A 24,662-nucleotide genomic window follows, 5' to 3' on the forward strand; every position below is an offset into this window, starting at 1 on the left:
TTAACATGTACCACTTTATTTGTACTTTCTGCATGAACAGTGAATATGCAAGCCCTATATATGAATCCCCCTACTCTGAAGAAGATACCACATAGTTTCATCAGAATATCTTTGCTATGTCATCAATTTTAATTCCAACCTGTACTTCAATATGCACATAACTATTTTCAAATACAATGAAAACTTGAAGTCAACAGCATCAGTAACCAGCTTTGCAGCTTTCAGTAAATCCTTCACAACTTCAGAAAAATCTCTATAAACATTGTGGAAAGTAGATACAGAATGTACAGAGGACAGTTTTCTATACAAAAGTGCATTTTAGCAATAGAATTAGCAGAGAACCTGGGGAAAAAAAACAAACTCAATTTAAGCAGTACCACATACCCTAATCTATACACCCATCTCTTCCCCCTCCAAAAAAAAAAAAAAAAAAAAAAAAAAACCAACAAAAACCAACCACCACACAAAACCCCACTTTCCCCTTGCTTTGGTTATGAACTATATTCAAGGCTTCAACATGACAATTTTTTTTTAAACTGAAGAATTTATTTGTAATTTGGAAATGTTTTAAAGTTAGCCAGATAAGAGAGAATGCAAGTATGATTAATCAGAGTTAACAGTCAAAATAGACAAGCTTTGAATATTACTAGGATTCGCCCTTGGTAGATTAATAAACTATCTTTGCAATCCTTAAATGGAAAATTGCATGTTGACTTGTCTTCTTTATGCCCAAGAACTGCAAGATCAGTAAGCTAAAGAACATTAAACCAATAAATCTAACAATATTTGCCATGAAAATCTGGCTTATAAGAATGAACTTCAAGAGCCCCCCAAAATGGTCAGGTTTATTAATATTTATAGACCAATGCATCAACTGATTTCAAAGCTGAAAGAGTGTTTCAAAGCTTCAGGCCATTCAGCGTAGATGAACAGTAAGTATTGCCATTTTTATGTTTCTATATTGTATATGCACTCTGATGTAAATGCATATGAATAAGTTCAAGCAGGTTGGTTGATTTGTTTTTTCCCCAGAGAATGATCTTCACAGGTTTCAAACCACAATATGAGAACTAAAAGTTAGGCCCAGGAAAGTCTTGCAAAGACTCTTCCTGCCCTTCTTAGTAAGCACCCCATACTGAGCATACTATAACCATCTCTTAATCAGTTTCCCAGATAAAGAAAAATAGATAATATCTTAACAGAGACAAAGGATGACATCAGGTACACACACAAAAATTAGACAGGTTTGTCAGGCAGCTAGCTTTCTTCCTCATGTTTAAAATCGTATTAGAAAAGAACGTTCTCTATTGTTTACAGTCCTATTGCAATCAGACTTTCAGTGCTCCTTCTAAGCCTTTTTAGAGAAAAAGTTACCATGGAAGCAAACCGTTATCGTTACAGAGTGTAAACTGATCACATTCATATTACAGTGGGTACAAAGCACCTAGATATACAGCTTCAGTACCATGGAGTCATAAAACTATGAGCTTTTTCCTGTTTGTCTCTATTTTGCTTTTAAGCGTGACATTTTTTATCTATGAATAAAAAGCAGAGATTTTATTCTTTTTTGAAAAAGCACTAATAAGAATGAATGATCTTAGCAGTCTGTTACTCTTCTTTATCTGTCTGAACCCAGTAATCTGTAGATAACTTCCTGCAAAACAAAGCAGTAGCCACAATGGCCACTCCTCGCACCAGCAAGACCAGGTTTAACTAAAATTCCAACTGTTTGACTAATGCCACAGGTATCCAATACAAATTCATAGAATCATAGAATCATTTCGGTTGGAAAAGACCTTTAAGATCATCGAGTCCAACCGTAAACGTAACACTGCCAAGTCCACCACTAAACCACGTCCCTAAGCCCCACGTCTAAGCACCAGGTCTTTTAAATACCTCCAGGGACAGTGACTCAACCACTTCCCTGGGTAAGCATACAGCATACTGCAGGGAAAGACAAGAATCTGACAAAAACACCTCCCCGCTCCATGAAATGAGTGTGTCATCAGTTCTAAGAAGGATGTGAAAAGAAAAGGGAAAGAAACCCAAACATGGAGAAGTATGTGAGAGCCCTCGAATCCCACAACTACTTCAGGCCTGATTCTCTGAGATGCCAAGTACTTGGCAAAGACAACGTTCAGGTAAGCAAGATGTTATTCTGTGTCCTTAGCAGAACATTTAGAGTTTTGTATTCTTAGGTTATAAGCATCCTGGGACTACAAGATTACAGAGCCATAAATTATTACCATGGAACCCCTGGAAATCCGCTCTCTTCTATCGTTTTAACTGTCACAAGTGACTGAAGTATTCAGCTGGAGATGACACAACCACAATCAGCTACTGCGGCACCCACGACCTTTTCACCCAACGTAACAGATGAGCATCTGGACCCATCTAATCACTTGGATTAATTTATACTTACATGCTCATACTAAGATCAAGATGGAAATACTATCCTCCCTCATTTCATGATCTCTGGAAGCTAATAGACAGGTGATCAAAAAGAACTGTACCTCATCAAAATGAGGAGGTCTTCTCTCAACAAAGCCTGAGGGATTTTAAACTCTGAAGAGCTGCTGAAACAGAATAAAGTGACACACTTTCATGTTCCACCATGCTGAGATATTGCACCTTTCTTACAATTAATTTCAAAGTCTCGGTTCTCTACAGTATTAAGTGTGCATTTTTCTCCAGAAAAAAAAAAAACACACATTTCAAAGTCACTGCAGAAAATAAAGGTTGTACTGAACTGTGACAGTGTACACACACTGAGATATTTCATGATGAATTCATCCATTACAGCCATGGTAAGTTGCAAGAGTTAAACAACTGCACCCTGAAATTAGCCGAATTGACAGCAATTCATTTTTTTCTTCCAAGATATTTAAAAGAAGCTCCAGATTTAAGTCAATCTAAATTCTCAGTAACCTGTATACTGATAAGAGGTTTTTGGTACTGTTTCTACAGGAGGAAGGGAGGCATCAACCAGCTATAGCGCAGTCCAAGCAAATACTGACAGGTAACAGTCACTTCTGGTTAGTGGCCAAATAACTGGCCATATGGGATAGCTAACGCTCGAGTTTACAATGACATTACATAGCTTTTAATCAGCCAATGGCCAAGTCTGGGTACCTCTTGTCTAGCAGCAGTAAGAGCGACTAAGTTCATACATACTAGTTTGACTATGGACCTCGTTTATGTCTTATCAAAGCCCTTTCAGAGCCCATTGTTCAGATATTTTACTGGTCAGTTTATTTTAAGGCTACAAGGAATGCCACTTCTGAAAGAAAAATATTTCAGCTGTCAGGGCTAATAAGTCTGTGCAGGACATGCAAAATGAATGTCAGTAGTCCTATATAAAGTTAATCATGCAATTCTGCAGGATTGGGCTATATCCTGCAATTACAAGCACCTGTGGCCACACTAAACTGCCAAACTCCTTAATTCACAAGAGCAAAATAGAAGTAATGAAGCATCAAGATAATGAAAAATTACTTCCTAAACTCAGAACTAGAAAACACTTTTATAATCTTTTAGGTTTCACGTTGAAATTTAGAAGTATCATTTTTATCTCAGCTGTGGGGGGAAGGAGTTCTGTAACAAGTAGTTCCAAGATAAAGACAAAAGTCACCTTACAGACTGTCAGAATTAGGAAACAGATTAAAACTACCTTTACCTCCCTACCTGAAAGCCACAATTTTACCTCATGTTCTTAGCAAGAGAAATTTCAAAAGTAGATAGACAACAAAAGGAGAATTCTGAAACATGTAATGGTGTAACAACCCACACAGAAGACACATCCTCAGCTAAACATACAATTAAAAAGCACAGCTGCATTAATTAATTTCTCTTGCCAACAACATGAATCTATTTAGATACGCTTCTGGGGAAAAAAGCCACCAAAGTTGTGTGCCACTTGTTTGCACTTCTGTTTCCAGTAGCATTTTTAACAATTGTAAGTTGTGTCCTAGACAACTTAATTGCAGATTAGTGTACTTTCAATGCATAAAGATGTTTTTATTTAAATCTTTTCATAGCAATACTAGGGATGAACTGGTCAACCATTAGTGACAATCATACTATAAGATATTGAGCAGCAAAATAACTTTCTGAAGACTAAGCTTGCAAATTGTTTTTTTGAATTCTAATTGCTTCCTGAAGAACTACATTATTAGGCATTATTTGTGCTACAGATTCCCTGCATTAGAAGTCCTGCTTCTTGTTTTCTTTGTAGTTTGAGCTAAATCACAACTTCTAGAAAAGGATTTATCACAGTACTTTGATTTTGCATGATCTGAGAGCAAGACCAAAGAAAGCCCTATAGAACTAAAGATTTTTTCCTCATTCTAAACAATCTTCCTAATAATGGGAAAGGAAGACAAAACAAGCCAAGTGTAATATTAACTCTAAGTTGAAAAAAACAAAAAAGCTGAAGCATAGTAATGCATGCTTAGTGTCATCCAAAAGCATCCCTAGACTTATGTCTTGCAAGTAAGTTAGCATGTTAGCCAACTTCAAATTTCCTTAAAATTGTACCTGTTCAGCAGCTTTTTTCAGAAGTCAGTTAAGTTTCTGAAGTCTTTGTTGCAAAATTAGTCTCAAAAAGCTGAAGTTACTCAATACTTAGACCTTCTTACCAAAATTACACTTGAGAAAAGATCTGGTTTATACTGTTAACACTAATCAAAATTTGGTCAAGAAATAGATGTAAACAATAAGGATAATACATTTAAGGCTTAGAAAGAACACTGATAAATTCACCCCTGTCACATTAAAACATCCACATCTCCTTCATGGTCCTCCTCAGTCACTTTTAAAGAGAGCACTTCTTCATTAAGAAATAATCCGCTCAGTCTTTCCTTACGAGCTTGTCTTTGTTCTTTCAGCTGTCTCTTGCGTAAGGCCTTTTGCTGTAGTTTCCGTTGCTTGGAACGTTTCTGTGCAAATAAGAGAAGAGAAAAAAATAAGATTTTGTTCCGTAAATTAGAAACCTTTAAAGCTGGCAAATATAAGTTAACCTCTAAAATAACGTCTGCTCTGAAAAAAAACTAAAATGAATTCTCAGAGGTGGTGCAAACATCCATCCAAAATCGTATCTAATATTAAAATATCAAGACTATTTACCACATCTGAGTTATGAGGCACAACATCACTCTGTGATGCTGCATAGCTGAGTCTTCGATCAGAAGAATCTTTATTGCAGGGGAAATTTGTCAGTCTTAGAATAACAACCTGAAATGTTGAAGAGCAAGCAGGATCTGCTCCTCTCCTCCGCACTTGAAATTGAAATTATGGAGACAGGACAAGTGCCACAGTACTACTTTAATTTAAACATGCTTCAGTAGGTCACTCCTCACCAAGTAATCTCATAAGACATGTTGGAAAAATAAACTGAAGAAGATTCAAAAAGCCTGATGAAACTTCTAGTTGGGAAAAAAAAACACAACCAAGACAGTCTTTACTATCCAGAAATTATGCCTAGATTAGGTTGATCAATCTTGAATAAATTTTTTTGGTAAAACTGTGAGTTCATTCAAAGAATTAAGTTAGATGTACAAGCTGTTATTCAACCTCCACTCACCTTAATCTAAACAAAAGTATTGAGAAGATCTACTACATAGAAACATCAGACTTTCACTTAGAAGAGAAGTGATGGGAAGAGCAAAAGTTTAGATTCCTTACAGTCATGTCAGAGGAAACAGCACTGGTTTAGCTAGGTTCAGCAGATCCTCAGTTACTAACCATGCTCCTTCAGTACAAATATCCCAGTTAAGATCACATACGCAACCTTAACAAGTTAGCTTAATACACATGTACATAATTAGAAACTTTACTTTTGAATCCCGGATTCTTTCTGCAGCACTTGTGGACAAATTACTATCACTGTGCGCTCGACTCATGTTGGCACTCGAGTTTGAAGCGGAGTTAGCAACACTAGAACCACTGCTGCTTGCTGAGCTGACCATGCTGGCGCTGCTGCTGCTGGCACTGGCACCACTCACACCGCTGGTGCTTGCACAACTGTAGCTACTCCTCTTCCAGCTTTCCCTTGCAGACCGTTGACGAGGTCCATGTTCCTTGATATAGTTTCTCACCTTTAGAACAGAGTGAGAAGAATTACTAAAGCCTGATAAATACCCTACTGAGATACTCCTTTTCATGGAAAAAACACAATTTGCCTATTAATAATGGTAAGTTATTGGATCAGTTCAGTTAGTCTTTTAAAACATTTTGCTGTGGCTGCTTAAATCCCAAGCCATCTGGCAGTCATCAAGAGAACTTAACTAAGAACTAAATTAATATTAACTTCATTATGGAAGGAAGAAAACTAAGTAACAAGGTTTGGGGTTTTTTCCCCTCTCCTGCCCCGCAAGTTTTCTACTACGTAACAGGAAGTTATTATAACACCACACAGGAATATCAGTCAAGTTCAACTGAACCAAGTTGTTTACCTAATGTATCGAACCCCTTTATTTTGCTAGGTATACTCAAACAAAAGTGGCTTTAAGGAAAGCAGTACTTTTCTACTTTAAGATGATACTTACAAAATGCTCGAAATATGAATTAGGCCAAGCACATAAGAGCAGTGAGTGTTTTCCATTTTCAATTTTTACCCTTATCATAATCACAAATACAGAGTAACACTGAGGAGTCCAGCTTGTTTGGATACGGTATCTTTTCCCAACAACACATCACAATAGAACAAAGACCAAGAAGACAGTAGCATGTACCTACCATACCGATCAGGTATCCTTCTTTGTTATAATTTGTATTTTGTAACATCTTTAAAATGCATTTTTCTATATCCCTTTTTACATGCAATTTATGGTCTTCCCCAATGAGTTCCAATCCTTTGGAGTTTGAAATGCCAGTTTATATACGGTGAGCAAATGAAGATCCTCAATCAGTTGATGGTCATGAAGCGGAATATGCTTTGTCATAAGCAGTACTGGGCGTAACTCATTACACACACACCAGATTAGGCTTAACACATATTGAGAATATATAGCCACAGACTTTCATATAAAGGTTTAAAACACACAATATGCTTTTGAACTCTAGTTTCCCTCATTGACAATATTGTGCTCTAGCGTATCTCCCTATATCTCAAGATTATGTATAAAAATTGATGACAACTCCATCAGAGATTTTGCAAGACATATCAGATGCTGAAACCCCAAAGCCGTATGCACAAACCTTAACTCACCTGTTTCAGTTTTTCATCTGTGAGACAGTTCAATTCAATAATGAATTCACTATCTGTAGGTGAGATCTGAGCAGTAGGATCAATAATTTTAATAATATCAAGTTGCTCTCGAAGGCCCATCTCTGTACTGACTTTGCGACTCAAATATTCAATATATTCAACCTAGGACCCAAAGAAAGGCAGGTCATTTTAAAGTATTACTGATTCTAAATGAGTGACAGAAAAAAGGAAGGACCAACAGAATAAAATGTGCTCAAATATCACACTTCCTACGATTCTAGCCTCATTGAGTACCCTCAAAAACTCAGGGTAAAAACTTGAGTACATGTTAAACCGCCTACCACAGATGCAAAAGACAAGAAGATTTAGTTTCAAGAATCAAGTAGTACTGCATAGGTCTACATTTACCTATGTCATCAGTATGTCTTTTAAGATGTGGCACTAATTGGAAGTTCTCCTGTATATTACAGTTCTCACATAGGAAAAAAGTCAATTTCACCTGTTCATCATTTGTCATTGCACTCCACGGAAGTTCATCAAGATTCCTATGCTTGTTTTTCTTTTTTGGAAGCAGACAAGGAGAGCTCGGAATACTAGGTATAACATCAGAAAGTACATCACTCCCACTTGTAATGTCGCTGCCAGGCAACTTGCAATATGCAACAGAAAGAACAAAGCCTTAGAATACAGTAGGCAGATTTAAAGTTATTCTAACACTATTAACAATTCAAAACATACCATCAAATTAGCAAAGCATCGCTTATCTATGTACTCTAACAACTTCTTAATAATTACTCATAACCCTGTAGTACTCCTTTGAATCTTCCAACAAACAGCAAGTAGAGCAAACTCAATTCACACTATGCTCTACTTATCAATCCTCTTTTTAAAAATTTGCATTTAAGAAAACAGCAGAATGATCTGGCATTTCAACTATTTCCCTTCTCCATCAGTGTAAATTGTCCATTACAATGCAAACCTAAATCTAAACCTCGCATTTTAAAGCATAAGTCTAGTTTAAGGAAGACCATTTCAAAGCAGGTTTGTAGTTTATACCTCACCCCATAATTATACAAGACAATTCAATTAAAATCACTGTCATTTTCCTGGAAGCAACTGCAGAACTTTAGCTAGCTTCATTTATACAACTGACATGCAATTTCTGAATGCACTTCCAGTTAAAGTGTGACAGTTGGATTACTCATGCTCATATTCTGCCAGATAACACCATAAAGAGCCACAAAAAAGTCTTTCCAAAATTCTACAAGTCCAATCAAGTAAGTCTCTTAAGAAATTCTTGTTTTAAAAAACAAGGAATAATTAAAAAAAGCTATTTAGTAATCAAACATGCTGTCAGCTAACTAAGACATGGGAAATTGCTTCTTTTCAAAACAATCGCCGAGTTTATCAGGCAATTAAAATTTCACAACTCAGTGAAGCTCTGAATCTTTGGGATCCAAACTGAGCTGTTCCTACAGGCTGCATTATACAAATGCACTTGTGTGATACAACTTCTGTGATACAATATACATAGAGACTAGCAATTAGACTAAAACAGTAAGAAATCTCAGCCCATGTTATCTTAAGTTCATTTGCACCTTCTGGAACAGGATTTGCGCTTTCTTGAAATCTGTTTTCAGTCCTTATACTGCACTTAGAAGACTCTGTACACGCTTTGTCTAAGCTTTATGACAAAATTTAAAAGTATGCCTCAGTACATTCTGAAGCACCATGTTTCCTATTTCAAAAGTTATGTATATGTTCACAGTTGATTTAAGTCTATAATATAAAAAGTCAATTTAAGTCTATAATATATAAAAAGATTTGCTTATCACAATTGAAAAAATGCTGAACAAAGAAGACTGGGAAAACCAGAGATACCTGACCAGGACTGCATCCAACACAGACTAGGAAAAAGGAGGATGTGATTCATCTTCACACTTTTCCCATCCTGGTGAGACAAAGTGAGCGCTATACTCTTACTGGCACAGAAAAAAAGATGGAAATAGGCTATGGCAAGAGCTTCTACACTTTACCTAAGCACCAGCTCCATTCCAAAGGAAGATTTAATACGACCAAATCACTCGAAGCAGACATCTATAACCAGATTTCAGCAGCAGGGCAGATCCTCAGTACAAAGGATCTAAGCTCATGGCTACAAAACGCGTGTTGGTCACTAAAACCAAACTACCATAATATGTAAGCATCCCCCTTTGAAGAGCTGACCTTCAGTCTCTCCTCCAGATTAAGAACACTGGAATAAAATGCAACAAAACATTTTATTTACTGCTGAAGATTCAGATATCTGCTCTTATGTTCAGTAGTTACCAAGAAACAAGTGCTGAGGACTTTTCAATTAAAGCTGAACCCAGCACTTAATGTTCTATACAAAATTTTACAGTGGAACTAGTTTACCTGCCATTCAAACTCACTGTCTGACCAATCCCAGTATGTGCTGATAGAAGAAGAGACATCACTGCAGACACTGCCCTCGGGGAACAAATCAAAAGAGGTGAACTCCTGGTCATCCAGCAGAGAGTAACAGTCGTCCTGATCACCAACCGAAACCGATGAGAACAGCTCCTCACTGCACTCTGAGCTGGCTACGCTGGTTCCACAAGACGTCAAGTTCCACCTGCAAAACAGGACAAACAAATAGAAAGCAGCAAACATATTGGCATCATGTGTCCTGAAAAACACTTAGCTCTTTTAAGCCTTATAAAACTATCTCCACTTTGCTTGTCAGTAACATTATATATTGATTTTACTGAAATAAGTTATAATTAAGTAAATTGAAGTATTCTATTTTAGAATATTTTTAAAGGTCCATAAACAACACCAAAGTGAATTCAACATTAAAAATGGCAAGGCAAAAATCCATACACAATTAATATAATTACACCTTTATTTTAATATATTAACACTTTCCAGCCCAGAGCAATGATTCCTGTAGTGTGTAAATTGTCTTTTTTTGTTGGTTGGTTGTTTTTTTTTTTAAATACATGAACTAAAAATATAATTTCCTGTATGTTGGGATATTTAAACTTCCATGTGAATTGCAATAAGCAAAACTAAGTAGTAAATCAATTGGACTTCAGGACAAGTAGGAGTCAAAAAGAAATTCTAGGTTGATAATCCCACACAAAACTAAGGCTTAATAAGGAACCACATTATGGATATACTCAAGGCTCCATTATTCACTATTTTCAACTCTGAATGCCAAAAATATTGGACATGCTGTTGGAATGAGACAGTGCAAGATGGGAAAATGACCTGTGTGAAAATGCTACCATTGCAAAACTAAACACTTCCCCCCCCCCCATAATTTCTTTTAAAAAGCTAGTTAATGCTGTTGCTAAAGGAAAGCAACTGAGGACTCAAACTTCACAGAACAGGTTTTCCACTGTAATGAGAGTAAGCCAGAATTTAACAAGCTCACGAAATCAGTCACTGTATCTGGATTTATTTTACATATTGGTGAAAAGTAGGTTGAGACAACTATGAGTCAGCAGAGCACTGCGATATGGCCAAAACAATTTGAAAAGGGCTTCTAAAATTCACAACACAAACCCATGCTTCATCTCGTCTTCCGTCAGCCTATCCACTTCAGCCTGGGTAACTAGAAAAACATTCCTCTACCCAACTGCAAAAGCTGAGCAATGCCATCATCCAGAAAGGCTGGTCCTCACCATTGTTATTTGAACTGCACACCAGGTTGGCTAAATATGTTTGTATTAACTCACTCCCACATCTATTTGGCCAGCAGTGATTTTACCCAACGTTAAAGACATTTCAAAAACTTTTCTTTTAGCAGATCCAGGAGATCTTGCCCTCCCTCCCTTTCTGCATCCCTTATACACATGCAATGTTTTACTGGTACAGACTTTTGTGGGCAGGGCCATCAATCAGTATAGAACAGAATCTGCGCATGGTGACACAACATGCTTTTGAACATTACTACAGTTTCAGTACTCATAAAATATCGATGAAAGGAAAGATAGGGTGGACAAAGTTTCCAGACCCATCAAAACGCAGGATGAGGTACGGGGGCTCTACCACCAGCCAACTACGCACAGAGACTCCCGGTATGCGGTATCATTGCAGGTATAGGCAGACGCCCTCGCCTTCTCCTACCTAGGGGGGCCTGCGTGCTGTACTTGCTGGGGTGAACTGGATTAACAAGTGGGAACTACATTAAAATGACTCGCAACTTTAAAAAATAGAAAGCCTCGTGCGAACACCACAGATCGAGCTGTGCATCTGCAATGGCTTAATCAGCGCAAGACAGGGCATGTCCTTGCCCAAAGAAGTGAAATACGCACTCAAGATGCCTGGGTTACAAACCTGGGTTTGTAAAATAAGCAAGCCTGAATAACACACTCGGGAAGTGAAAGGCAATACAAAGAGAAATGTATAAAATTAATTAAATGCAAGTTTGTTGAATATCCCACACTTATCTTACAGATGTGCTACGAATACATCTTACTGTTCATGTCACAATTGGCTCTGACGACGTAAGAACTACATCACCAAAGTGTATCATATTTGAATAAGTTTCTTCATGCTGAATCATTTAAGAATCTATAATTAAGAGCTTGCCCTTGTGAATGACACTTTTAAAGTGTAATTTCCATGATTTCATACAAATTCAGTTGAAAGATTATCTTATTATTCACTCTTCATTATGGTGTAGTAGAAACACTAATAACCAGTAAAAGTACCTTGCAACTCTGGAACAGGTACTAAAACTACCCCACACGTATGTTCAAGGCTGAAATCTCACAAATTGTTCTCAAAAAAATCTACTGCTGTATTCAAGTTTGGTGCTATGCATAAATAGTAGCAGAATTAGATTCTTAGGTAACCAGGACTGTTTGGTTTTGACTTTATAAGAACAACTGGAATTTCTTTGCAGAGCTGCATTTGCATTTTTAGAATAGACCTTTTCTACAAGTTACAGGCAGAATAATTTGCCCTTAATTAGCAGCATGGGATGGAAATGTTTCTGCAGGAATCGGTGCAGTCACAAAGCCTCCTGACTCATTCCGAACCCCTACAGGTTTGCTTGGTGTCCACGCCAGGCCTGCTTTTAATTATTATAAACACGCCGCTCTCTAGCTGCCCATCCTACAGCGCTCAGAACTGCGTTTTAAGAAATCCGGAAAGGAATAAATACATCTCAAAAAGCGACCAAGCTCACACTGATTAACACCTGTAATGTCATGAGCCAGAACCAGACTAAGCGCACGCACACAGCCCTGCCAAAGGGAAGCGTAACCCAGGCAGGGGCGGGCGAGCGGGCCGCCCGGAGCAGCCGCAGCCGGAGCACAGCCGCAGCCAGCCTCGCACCGGGCAGGGGAGCGGGGAAGGACGCACGGCCCTCCCGCCCGGGGAGCTCCGACCCCGCCGCTGCCTCGGGGGCAGCCCGACGGGCCCCCGGCGAGGGGCGGCTGCCGCCGCCGCGCCTCCGGCCGCCTCAGCCCCTCGCCGCTCGCCCGCCCCGGCCCCCCTCGGCATCACCGAGCCGCCGCGGCCCAGCCGCCTCGGTCCGCCGGGCGGGCAGCGGCCGGGGGGCCCCGCGGAGCCGCGGGCGGACCTGTTGGAGTGGAAGCGGTGCAGCGGGTCGGTGCGGTGGCAGGAGGAGAGCTGGCAGCCGAAGTCGCTGACGTCCAGGCAGCCCTCCTCGCTCAGGCTCAAGCTGCCGCCCCGCGGCGGGTGCTGGTGCGAGAGCAGCGGGCACGGCTCCTCGGGGGCCAGGAACTTCTCGTACGGCTCCTCGGTCATGGCGGCGGGAGCGGGAACGGCTCCGGCGCAGCCCGGCGGCGGCGGGGAGGGGGCGAGCGCCTCACGCACGCAGCGGCCGAGCCGCAGGCGCCGCCATGAGCTGCCGGTCCCGGGATGCGCCTCAGTCTCGCGGACCGGCGCGGCGGGCTCCTTCCGGCGCCGGCCCTCCTCGCCGGGACAGCACAGCGCCCCCTGCCGCGGCGGAGGGGGGATGGCGGCCCACGCGTGCCCGCCCCCAGCACGCGCCCCCGCCCTCCGCCCCGCGCGTGGGGCGGTGCGTCCCGTCAGCGGCAGGCGGGGCCGCGCTGCCATGGCGGCGGCGGTGGGCAAGGCCGCGGGGGCGGCCTACGGGCACGGCGAGAGCGGCGGGGGCCGCGGCGGCGGCTTCCTGGGGCCGCGGGTGCCGGCCGAGGTGGAGGCCATGGCCCGCGGCGTGCAGGACGTGGGCAAGGAGACCTTCCGGCGGCTCCTCAAAGGTAGGGCCCGAGCGTGGCCTGCCCTCGGCAGGCAGCCGGGGCTCGCCCTGCCCGGCGCTCCCCGCCGCCCTCCGCGTGGTGTGGGCGCGGGAGGGGCCCAGCTGGGGATTTCCCAGCCAGACCCGCCGGGCAGGCCGTGGACCCTCTGGGGGGTCTGCTCTCCTCCGCCGTGCCTGGGCAGCGCAGCGCTCTCCCGGGACGCTTCCCGTTGCTTCTCCCTGCAGGAAGCTAAAGCCGAGGGTTCAATACGATGGCGGGTTTTCTTGGTTGTATTCTAAAATTCTGTAAAATCCGTTGGAATGAGGTACGGACGTTTGCGGCTGTGGATGCCCCCACGCTCACACTGAGCACTCTCAAAATCATTCCCCTCACCCCTCAGTCCCAGAGCCGGTGGTCGAGTCACTGTCGGATTGTGTGGGGCACCTGAAAGCCAGAGGCCCCATGGATATTTTCATAACGTGCGAGAGAAAATAAAGGAACGTCAAAGCGCGGGTGTTACTGAAGTGGGGGCTGCAAGATTGAAAATGGTTGATCGATTGATTTGATTTTTGTCTGCAAGGCTTCTCCCTGTGGTAAGGCAAGACAGGTGAGATTTTCTCAAGGCACCTTTGACCACCAAAATCAGAGTTTCTCGGTTGAGTAAATTATTGTATGCAAAATAATCACAGAATAATCAAAGAGTAGATTAGCAGAGCTAAAGCACAGTTTGTTTGCGGCCAGCTGAGAGGAGACCAACTGCTGCACAGCATGGCGTGCTGCTGCGACCCTTACATCCACGTTCTCTCAGCTAACTTCCTTGCAGGCTTTTTCTTCCTGATTTTGAGTCAATAAGGACTCAAAGCATCTGCTAGCTGGGTTGTCTTTAAAAGTGTTGCTGCACAGCGTCAGAAACGGAGCAATGTGTCCAGGGTTTCCTTACAATAATTGAAAGCAATAAAGCTACGTATAGGCAGAGGCATTTGGGACAAAAGTAAATACAGATGTTGAAGCATATTTGCTGTCTAGTGCAGGGGCAACAGAGACCGAAAAGTTACACCAGTGCCAGGAAGCCTGACCGTCTCCGAAGCCCCATCTGGGTTTAATTCCGCTGTAAATTATCGCCTACATTTAGGTGTGCAATAAATGCTTCCTACTGTAGGGGGAGCAAACAATCCTTCAAAACCTTCTGAAGCCAGGGCGGGTAACCCCACCGCACCCATGGACCCAAGTGCCCGTGTCCCCAGAGCGGGTGGAGACGGCCTCCAGATCATGCAGAGCTGGCAGAAATCTCCAGTCGTCTTCTGCTCTTGCTGGTCTGTGATTAACAGCTTGCAGGACAGCGGTTTTTCCTTTGAAGGTTTAGTAGCCTTTGAAGAACATGAGGGATTTCAACAGAGTATATCTAAATTGCTCTGGCAGTGGCACCAAGTTAGTTTTTTGAGGATGTTGCTGTTACTCTATTGCTAAATAATAACTAATATTAAAAAATGAGATACTGCTTCATATGCCTGCTCAGTTCACGATGTGAAAACTGCATATACCATTACCTCAGGGTTATCTAGCCAGTGTTATTGCAGGCTCTGCTAAACCGCAAGTGTAAGTTTGAGACCGCAGGCATCTTCTACTAGGAGCAAATGACCCAGCAGTGAGATTTTCTTGGGATGTTTTTGGGTTATTCTTTTCTTTCTCCCTCAGATTTTTGACTGTTGGAAATGTTGGTACAGCTGATATTTCTGAGTTCCCTGAGCTATACTGAGTAAAAAAATCTTGTATTCTAGGGTAATGCAAGTAGGTTATAAAAGAAGACATGGATTTTCAACCAGTTATTAGGGTTGGTCAACAGAAAGAAGACCAATACTGTCATTAAACTCATCTAGTTAAAAACTATAAGCAACCTGTTGTTCTTTGAAGAGACAGATCAAAGTTGTATTGAAGCAGGTAAGTAGACAGCGACCTGTTTCCTGCTCTGCGCGTGATCTAGTAGACGGGCCTCGGTGCTGATCTGTATTTGACCTTTCCAGTAAATAGACTCTTCTCAAAGTCCGTTTTGTTATCGCAGAGCAGAACCTTTTTCAGACAGCGTGGAAAGCTTGGTATTAGCACCTTGCACATCCTAGCTACGCTGTGCGAAATCTGCTACGCAGATAGTGCCAAACAAATTCAGCCATGTGAACGATCCAGGACTCGCCACTGAATTTGGTGTGCATTTAAAAATGTGAAAAGCAAAGAGAATTTATTCAGAATTAGAAGATAGTAGCCAGTGGAACTCATCTAATACCAAAAGGAAGGCTGGCAGTTTGATTAAAAATCCTTTTTTTTTTAACCTTAGTATTAAGCTAGTCTCTTACTGTTGGCTTTCAGTAACACTTGCTGGCCATTTTTAACTTTTCATGTTTTATTCGCAGCACTAAATATGGCTTATTATAAATTACTAATCTAATGCCCAAATCCTGCAATGGGATTGTGTCGGTAATCTTTTTTTTATCCACAGTGGGACTTCCTGTGGCTCCAGCAGTCCATCCAGACTGATCAGAGCACAGGACAGAGGCTGACATGACAACAGAAATTTATATAAGCCAGTGCATATATGGAAAAAGGAAGAGTAACTCACTGATGGGGATTGAAATAAACCCACACCAGTTATTAGTGTATAATATTGCTACATGGATTAACAGTACTTTCCTTTAAAGTCTGTATTATCAACCATTGTGCAAACTACAAGACTTGAAGGTTTAGTTTTGTCTCCTTGCTCATTTAATCCTTAGTCTCTGCTGACATTGCAAGATAAATTAATTATGTGAAATGTTGGAGAACAGTGTAGAATTGTTTACTCTCTCAATCCTCTCTTATCCCGGCTATCAGAAGTATAATTAAGCTGTAAGCAGACTTCTGATGTGAACAAGTTTGTTGATAGAAGCTCAAGTTGGATTTGAACTCATGAGCAATGAATTTTTTTATCTTTTTTGCATTATCCCACTGGACAAATTTCAACAGTGAAGTAAAATCTTCAATTTTACAATGCAAAAGCTTAATCCATTGAAGTTCTCTTGGTGAAGTGTTGTGAAACTGACCTGTGGTGATGGATGATCAGAGACCTGAAGTGACAGTTTCACATCAAGAAAAATGTCAATACATTAAGTCAAGTAAAGTCATAGACGTGTTTACGGTCTCCAGGTCTTCCTCTTTTTAAAGGAATCTTGCTTTGCTTTCTTATTCACAGTCACTGTTAATGCATTGGAAGGAAAAGACTGCAAGGAATCTGTCAAGCTGATTGCAGAAAGCACTAATCTCTCAGAAGAGCAGCTTGCTTTCCTCATTTCTGGCATGTATACCCTTCTCCGAGAAGCATTGAGACTCCCCTTATCAACTTTCAAACAAGAAGTAAGTTCTGGGAGTACTTGGAGTCCTGATAAGTTAAAAGCTGCATCAGACGCAAGTTACCATCTAAACCCTATTTGCCAGGGTGAGGAGCTGCACATAAAAATGTTGCTCCAAGCTAAAGTGGTGGGAAGAAACTGTTAAAAATCTAGAGCTTATTATTTTACTTGTTGGGTAGAGTTACGGTGAGCTTTTTGGAAGAGCATTTAAGCTTTGGGAAAGAGATTCCTGTGTCTTTTTCTGCTTCAGCATCTTGTTTACTGTGGATGTTTGTTTTCACTCTTAAATTAAACCCCCAGAAGAAACCATTGCAAAGTGTTATTTAATTGGCATCAACTCTCTCTCCTACCCTAACTGCTTATTTTGTCCATGCTTATAATTTCTCATATTTGTTTGTCTGCCTTTCTTCATACTTCTGCCATAGAGGAAGGAAGGTCTTATGGCCAGAACAATATAGTGGAAATTGGGAGAAAGTGCTATTTCTGCTTATACTATGGATGTTCTGTGTGAATATGTATACATCTGCCATATTCCCAACCCCTGCTCCTTCTTCATGGCTATTTTCTTTCCTTTTTCATGTTACTTTACCTTACGTTTTTTCTTTTCTCATTTTATTTTTGTGTGAGCGAACCACTTCTGGGCTTCCAGCACCTCTCTCTTGTTTAAGATACTGTTTTTATATTTACTCAGGCATACTGGGAAAGCTTATAAATTGCAGGAAACAGTGAAAGTATGCTTTTAGTATTCAGTGCTTATCTTTTGCCACTTCCTTTCTGTTGTCATAGTTTAAACAAGTTACTGCAAAACATATTTGAGAATAAGGGCACATAATTACTGTTACAGAAGAATATGTTATGGATAGCTACATAAAAGAAATGGCAGGGATGTTGTTTTCAAAAATAAAGGCTTCCAAGAGATTTAGGTCTTTAAAATTAATTTCTCACAACTTGATTAAACACTTCCAGAAATTCTTCTCAATATGTAACCTGTCATTTCAAAACTACTGGCACTTGAAACTAAAACTTTTGGGGAGAGATGCCAAGCAAGTAACCATTATTAATTCCCTAGGTAAGAAATGATCTTTCAAGACTATATCCTGTAAAATTTCACCTTCCTTGTCTTTCTAGGTTTTTAAGGAAGACCTAAAGGAGCTCAGGTATGCTTGTTTATGCCTGTTTTTTAATGTTTGTTTTTTCATAACTTGATGTAACTACTTCCCCAAATCAACTTTTATACAACAAAGTTGGTATAAAAATTACCTGTAAATAACACATAACAGATCTGTTGCCAAATGTCATGTGAAGCCAGAGGAAAAAAAACAGGTGTTCTGTAAGGCTTGATTTAGCACTGAGCATGAGCAGTAAATTTCACATGCTGGGGAGATTGGTCTAATTTAGTCCGTAATGTAGGTTATGCAAATGTGAGTGACCTTCTCTCTGCCATCCCCACCTTGCCCTGCAGTATTTTTTAACATTTGGTAAGACAGTGGTAACATTTCAGAAGCTAAGAAACTGCCCTACTTTTTTTTTCTTCTTTGAAAGGCCAATGATATAGTGCTCATGAAATCCTATCACCTTGTTCAGCTACGATCTGCCCATTACCCAAGAAAGCATAACGTTTGTTACAGACTTAGTCAAAATCTGTGTCTGTCTGTTCAGAGTATCTCTGAATAGAAGTTCTAAAAGCTAGACATCAGATGCTAATAATCTTTATAGGTTTTCCCTTATTTCCATTCTCAGTAGCAATGAGAGAGTAACAGCAGCTGATGTTTTCATCTATAGAGAAACATCCGCATCAAGGCCCAATTATTTTAAAATGCAAATTTCCCATAATTCTTAGCATTCTGATTGCTACCTAGGAGAAATAGATAGATATGTTTCTAATTCTGTCTTTTTTCACCCTTATTTGTCTGTTAACCTGCAAATTGGCTTTCTCCTCAGACTCTGTTCTGCAGAGTCATAAGCATAAGTTACTCGATGAGCAACCTCAGGCAAATTAAAACTGCAGATTTAGACATGTAATCGGGGTGTAATCGATGAAGGGTGTAATTGGGGCCATGATGAAAGGTGCTTTGCTAGTTGATACAATTTTGTCTGCAGCTCAGTGCTGAAGTTTGGCCTGCCTTTTGTCTTGCGAGCCAAAATGCAAGCTGCTTCCTCTGCCACGTCGTGGAGTTCACACCCAGGTTAAAGTAGGTCAGTAAGAATTGCTTTTGACCCAGTGGGAGTTGGTGTTGTTTGAGGTGCACACAGAATGTGTTCAGTGTGATTAAGGAATAATGAAGAGCACTAAAAGCTCCATGCAAAGTTGTCTGGGGATGGGTGACTATTCCTCTATTGAGCAGTGGAGAAAGTCGGTATACAGGAGTGCCGCAAGTCACTGGCTGGGCTGGCTGTATCTAGAAATACAGACTCCCAGGCCCCTGTCCTTGTCATTTGACCACACTTTAATGCCTTACACTTTTGTAGTTGTGGGGTTTTTTTCTCACTTTATGGTTTATTCATGGAACTATGAAGACACGTCAGTCTGGATGATCTTTTTTATATCTTTTATATCTTGATAAATCTTTTTAATCTTGTTGTGCTGGTTAACATGGCTGATACAGCAGCAATAGTTCAGGTAACTGCGTTTGTATTGCTTGCAGACTTGTATGTTTTATGTGCTGCTCGTTGCTGCTATGCTCCCATGATTCTCACATTATTGGGACTCTTCCTAACTTCCATCTCTGACAGTCTTATTTCCTGTGAGTAGCTCTCTTCACCTTGTCACTAAACTTTTAGAAGACTAAATATTCTACTCTCAAGCTATGATACTTAGTAGATTTGGTAGCACCTTTAGCATCTTTGATTCCTATGGGAAATGTCATTTCCTATGTTTCCCAATGCACTTGGGTTTGGAGACGAAATACCTGCTCGTTTTTAAGGCACCTGCTAATTACATTCAGACACTTATCCTTCTGCAGTGACGTCTGTGGGTCATCGTGTGATCATGTGCATGAAGAACACATGTAATTTGTTGAACAGCAGTGTCTTGGCATTATTGGCACCCAGTGTTTGGGCAGGTATTTTGCATTTTAAGGCAGAAAAATGGCTTATTTCCCTTTTTTTGTTGTGTCTTCTTTTAAAAGGTTTGAGCTCTGAGCCAGGTTACCTTTTTTTCACCTCTCCTGCATTCTATTTTGTTTCTATATCCCCTATTTCTTGGCCTGACTGGCTGAGCCAGTGAGAATAAATTTACTCTAAATTGAGGGTGCTATTTTTTCCCTCCCCTCTCAGGTGGTTTAATAACTTCATGGCTTAGGCCAAAAACATGGGATTGAGACATCCTCACACCTTCTTCCTTGCCCTTTGAGTCCCTTCCTCTGCATGTTCCTTTGAAAACTGATTGCCATCTGTAGCTCAGGCCTGAGCTGTGCCATGGTCTGTGTCTGATCTGCTTAGTGTGTGACTGGCCTCATGTAAGCTGCTTGAGCCAGGAACAGAATTTTCAGCAAAATCATTAACTGCACAGCAAAAATAATGTAAGCTCAAAGGTAGCATTAATGCTTCTGTTTTAGTAACACTTGCTCTTACAGTTGATCAAGTATTGTGGATAGGTATCGTAATAATCATAATGACAACCCCCTGTCTCCAGCTATTCCACTACATACAGAGGATATTTGGTCATCATCAGGATGGGTTAAGTGATACACCTGCACGGAAAGTATAAGTAATGTTTGCAGAAATAGTCTTGTCTCTTCTGAGAGAAAGACAGACAGACACATGCAGCGAAAAAAGACCTGTCTAGTCCCTCCTCCTCACTTCCCAGTTTGCCTCAGATAATTACCTTGCTAATATGAATTCAGTTTTATCCAAGCACCATTTAAAAATGTGTTTTAAACCCACTTCTTCCATTAAGAATTCAAGCTCTAATAACTGCTGTTTCATCTTCCCACTGTGTGAGTTGATGAGTTGTTTTTTTCTCCCATCATTAGACACTGTAAGCCCTTTAGGACAGGTAACTTCCTTGTTTGCTTTGATTTTTCTTTGATATACCGCTGTGTACCTCAAGCCACTGGTGAGTAATGTCTCTGGGCACTGATTCATGTTGAGTGCTGGATTTAACTGTGGCAGCAGAAGTTGTTACTTCTCCCACTTGTCTAACCTGCCTCTCTGCAGGAGGTTACTGTCCCTGTGGCAAAGGCAGCTGAATGGATAGTGTTTGCTCTGCAGTCTTTGCAATTCACGGCCTGATATATTGAACCGAAAAATCAACAGCGGCTTGTTCGTAAGGCAACAACAGTGTCGGAGGAATGGTGAAGTAGTGGAGAGGCATAGGGTGGATGGAGTGTGAGTTAGTCTACTCGACAGTTCTCATGGTCCCTGTCAAATTTACGCTTGTCCTCCCCGTGTTAGATATGCTCCCTTTGTAAGTAATCTTAGCTGCCAGGGCCTCTGTTTTTACTTCTTCTGTCTTCTTTTCGTTACACTTCAGGTAAAAGTGAAATGAAATGTGTAGGTTTGGGATTTTTGAAAGCATGCATTGCTGGCTTGCCTTCTGCACTTGTCAGAGCCATCAGTAAAACTATTCTTGACTTTACCAAGAGAAGTTAAGCAAATACTTTTGAAACTCACTGTTGCCATACTAGGTAGGACAGGAAGATGTAATACAGTTTTTAGGGTTCTTGATATAAAAACATAGGCTGTCCTTTTGAGAGCCTAGACTGAATCAATATTTGAAGTGCTTATGTAAGAACTGATGGCAATTTTAAGCAATGGAAGATGGAAAATGTTGACACATTTTTTGTGTTTTAGAATAGATTTTTTTTTTTTTTGGTAGCTAAGGCCATATATTTGTGGTTACAAAACCCTTAACTGTTTTATATTGCTCTTCTCTTTAAGGATACCAGAAGATTTCATCGTGGACTTTTCCAGTATAGTCTTTGGTAACAGGTTAGTATCTTCATGTATCATGTATTGTGCAACCAGCAGGGTTGCACAGAGCTCTGCTGACAAAAATCCCAGGCCTACTGAAGGAACAGCAAAACTCTCTAAATTAATGAGAACAAGATTTGTCCCATTATTTTGATTCAACATAACATGATTTCAATCATGCATGGCTATATATGCAGTGAGTATCTTTCATGCCAATTTTCAATTTTCCTGTGATCATCACCTATCAGTTTTTATAATATTCTGTAGACTCTGTGAGGTGCATCAATACCTACAGATGAAAAACGCATTGCAGAATGAAGCATTTTTATCATCATCATCGTTGCAAGTTCGAGCAACAGCGCAAGACTTGCTTTGTTGAGAGGCAAGCTACATACGCCTTCTACATGCTGCGGTTCGTGGAAGCTTTCTCAGATAGCATTTAATCAAGTCTTAACGTACAGCTGAATTGGGAATTCAGACTGGGTGACTTGATGACACATAGGAGATATCAAGTGCTCTGCTAGCTGTAATTCATTTTCTAAGCAGTATACCTCAGTAGCTCCAGAGGAAGTACTAAATCAAGAACTTTTTGAACAGCCTATCTCTTTTGTCCATTCTAGGGATTCCTTTTTCCTATATGGTTCTCTGCTCAACCACATTTAGCTTATTCTGCATCTAGAAATTGCTTGAACTTTTTGCATAAGCAAAACTTTCCTCCTTGAAGCTTGAGGTCACTCAGCACATAGCATCACTAACCCAACGCTGCTCCAGATATTCTGCATGGAATCCTGATAATCATATTTGTGGTATTTCAGTTACCCTCACAAGGGTCTGAATGCTGCTACCAAAGTTAAAAATATTTTTCATTTCCTTGGTTAAGATCTTGGCTTAAAGCTAAAGGTTCTTGGAGTAAAAATAAATTCAGCCTTCTCATCTTTTCTTTGCTCTTCTGCTTGAATTATAGGTGTTAAGAATGCAAAATTCATGGTTGCAAAGTGGAAATATTGTTTGCGGTGGAGAAAGAAGATAAATTTAGATGTCATTTGAAGCATGCATGATTGTCTGTTTTCTACTGTGAAATCACGATGCTGGAAAATTTAGCTTTTTCTCATTTTGAAAGCTGTGATTATCCAGCGTAATCTTGCTCTGTGTTTTGAGACCATAGAAGAGCACCTCAGATGTGATTTCTAGACAGATCTGCTTTTATAATCTTAAATGTAACACTGAATCATACATATGCTTATTGAGTTGTAAATACATATGATTGTGATGGTAAGAGAAGTATTAGCATCTGATCAAAAATTCAGTATGAGCTAGATAACCCAGAAAAATCCATTTTTAATACTTTTCCTGGCATCTTATCCTATTTTTGCAATTTTGTTCACTAAACAACAGCTCTGAAGTACTGGAAATTTGACATTTGTATTTCTGTGTCCCCATAGTTCCATCAAGCTATATAGACTGAAAGGAATTGACACCGTCAAATAACTGCATTAAATTAAAACTTTTTTTTTTTTTAAGAGAAAAGATAACCCTAACTTCTCCCTCTCTGAATGTTTATAATAAATATATTGCATTTTTTTTAAATACCGTAGCTTTAGTTTATACCAGGAGGGTGCCTGAATGTTTATAATAAATGTACTGCATTTTTTTTTAAACAGTGTAGCTTTAGTTTCTACCGGGAGGGTGCGTTCTGTGTGCCATTTGTCAGCATTTCACACATACCATTTATTCATTCTCCCTGTTCAGTGGCCTGCTGGGCATGTCTCATTATGTGCATAGGGAACCACCCAGAATTTGTCTTTAGTTTGACCAGTTAGGTCAGCTGCTGCTCCAAATTGTCTAATCTTTCATTTTTAAGTGCTCTTCTGTTGCATCCTTTGGCAGATGATGTTCTTGTCACCAGGTGTATCATCCTTTCCACGTATAATTTAGATGGTCTCTAGCTGATCCATGGTGCTTTACTTGTTCTGACTTCTGCCTTCTGCACTATATTGTGCTGACAGTATATTGCAGCTGTTGGCACAGAGTGTTTACAAAATGTAATTATAGTCTACAGGTTTTGGATATAAGATCCGTTGAGTCTTTTCTGCTCCATTTTGCTATTTCTCTTAGAAATCAATGGCCTGTATAATTCATGTATGTTGGCCACTATGCACATTCTGTCATCCTTACAGGATTCTTGCAGTTCCAGCTGTGATCTTGTCCAAGCTGGGAAGGTGCTGACAGAAGCTTAAACTAAGCTACAAAAGCCACAACTTTTTCTGAGGCAATGGTGCTGAAGCGCAGTCCTGACCAGAACTAAAGCTTTGTGCTTTGGTCACAGAAATGCCATAGCTTAACAATATTCAGAAGCTTCACCTCTGTCTGGGCATTGCTGACCTTTCCCACCACTGCTAACTACAACATCTTCCTGTTTTCTCTACTCTTTCTTCCCCCAAAATGCTGGTGCTGCACTGAATGGACTCTCTTCCATTGATGGGAGTTAGCGTGTCTTAAGGAAGCGGTAGCAGTGTGGCTATTTTTAGGCATTCCCCAAATTAAGCAATACTCTGGCAGCAGCTCGCCACTGAGGGAAAGGCCTGTTCTTATTGTTTAATCCTGCTAATGACCATTCTAGAGTCCAGCTCCTCATGGTTGCACCCAGCTCTGGTGACCTACTTCCTATCCAGTAGTTGACAGTGAGTAAGAACCTGCTGATCTATTTTTTCTGCTCATTCCTTTACCGTACTATTAGGAATGTGTGTCACTTCTGGCACCACCCAACACCCCCCCTCCCCCCCTCAAAAAAAAAGGATAAATTCTTTCTTATATTGCCTTTGCTAAATGCAAGAGTATTGGAGGATCTCAGCCTGTCAGTCCTGTGTTCCTTATCAAATCATTAATCTTTCTGGGCAGTTTCTAAAGGCACCAGCTAACTTGCAC

The 24,662-nt window shown here is 40.5% G+C and overlaps 2 protein-coding genes across 3 annotated transcripts in view; one reads left to right on the top strand and one right to left on the bottom strand.

The window, feature by feature from the left end:
• Positions 1–12,991, bottom strand: FAM199X (family with sequence similarity 199, X-linked). 2 transcript variants are annotated; one of them, XM_075162310.1, is made up of 6 exons: positions 12,804–12,991; positions 9,623–9,842; positions 7,707–7,856; positions 7,208–7,369; positions 5,835–6,095; positions 1–4,937 (listed from the first exon to the last, which is right to left on the bottom strand). In XM_075162310.1, exons 1-6 carry the CDS (start codon positions 12,989–12,991, stop codon positions 4,767–4,769), a joined length of 1,152 nt encoding a protein of 383 aa, XP_075018411.1. In that variant the 3' UTR covers positions 1–4,766. The 2 variants fall into 2 exon arrangements, with proteins under 2 accessions (XP_075018411.1, XP_075018410.1); XM_075162309.1 differs by lacking the exon at positions 7,707–7,856.
• Positions 12,990–24,662, top strand: part of COMMD5 (COMM domain containing 5) — an 18,374-nt gene continuing 6,701 nt past the window's right edge. The window contains 6 exon segments of the mRNA XM_075162311.1: positions 12,990–13,031; positions 13,033–13,272; positions 13,275–13,467; positions 16,667–16,827; positions 17,952–17,980; positions 21,705–21,755. Of these exon segments, the coding sequence (XP_075018412.1) occupies positions 12,990–13,031; positions 13,033–13,272; positions 13,275–13,467; positions 16,667–16,827; positions 17,952–17,980; positions 21,705–21,755 (716 nt within the window).

This window comes from Calonectris borealis, chromosome 13, assembly GCF_964195595.1.
Source record: "Calonectris borealis chromosome 13, bCalBor7.hap1.2, whole genome shotgun sequence".
NCBI lineage: Eukaryota > Metazoa > Chordata > Aves > Procellariiformes > Procellariidae > Calonectris > Calonectris borealis.

What these genes read in the sequence shown, in the direction of transcription:
- FAM199X (XM_075162310.1), bottom strand. Translation starts at nt 12,991, where the DNA reads ATGACCGAGGAGCCGTACGAGAAGTTCCTGGCCCCCGAGGAGCCGTGC. An exon ending in CACCGCTTCCACTCCAACAG is followed by an intron (nt 9,843 to 12,803) that starts GTCCGCCCGCGG and finishes CCTGTTTTGCAG; the next exon opens with GTGGAACTTGACGTCTTGTG. An exon ending in ACAGTGAGTTTGAATGGCAG is followed by an intron (nt 7,857 to 9,622) that starts GTAAACTAGTTC and finishes GCATATTGCAAG; the next exon opens with TTGCCTGGCAGCGACATTAC.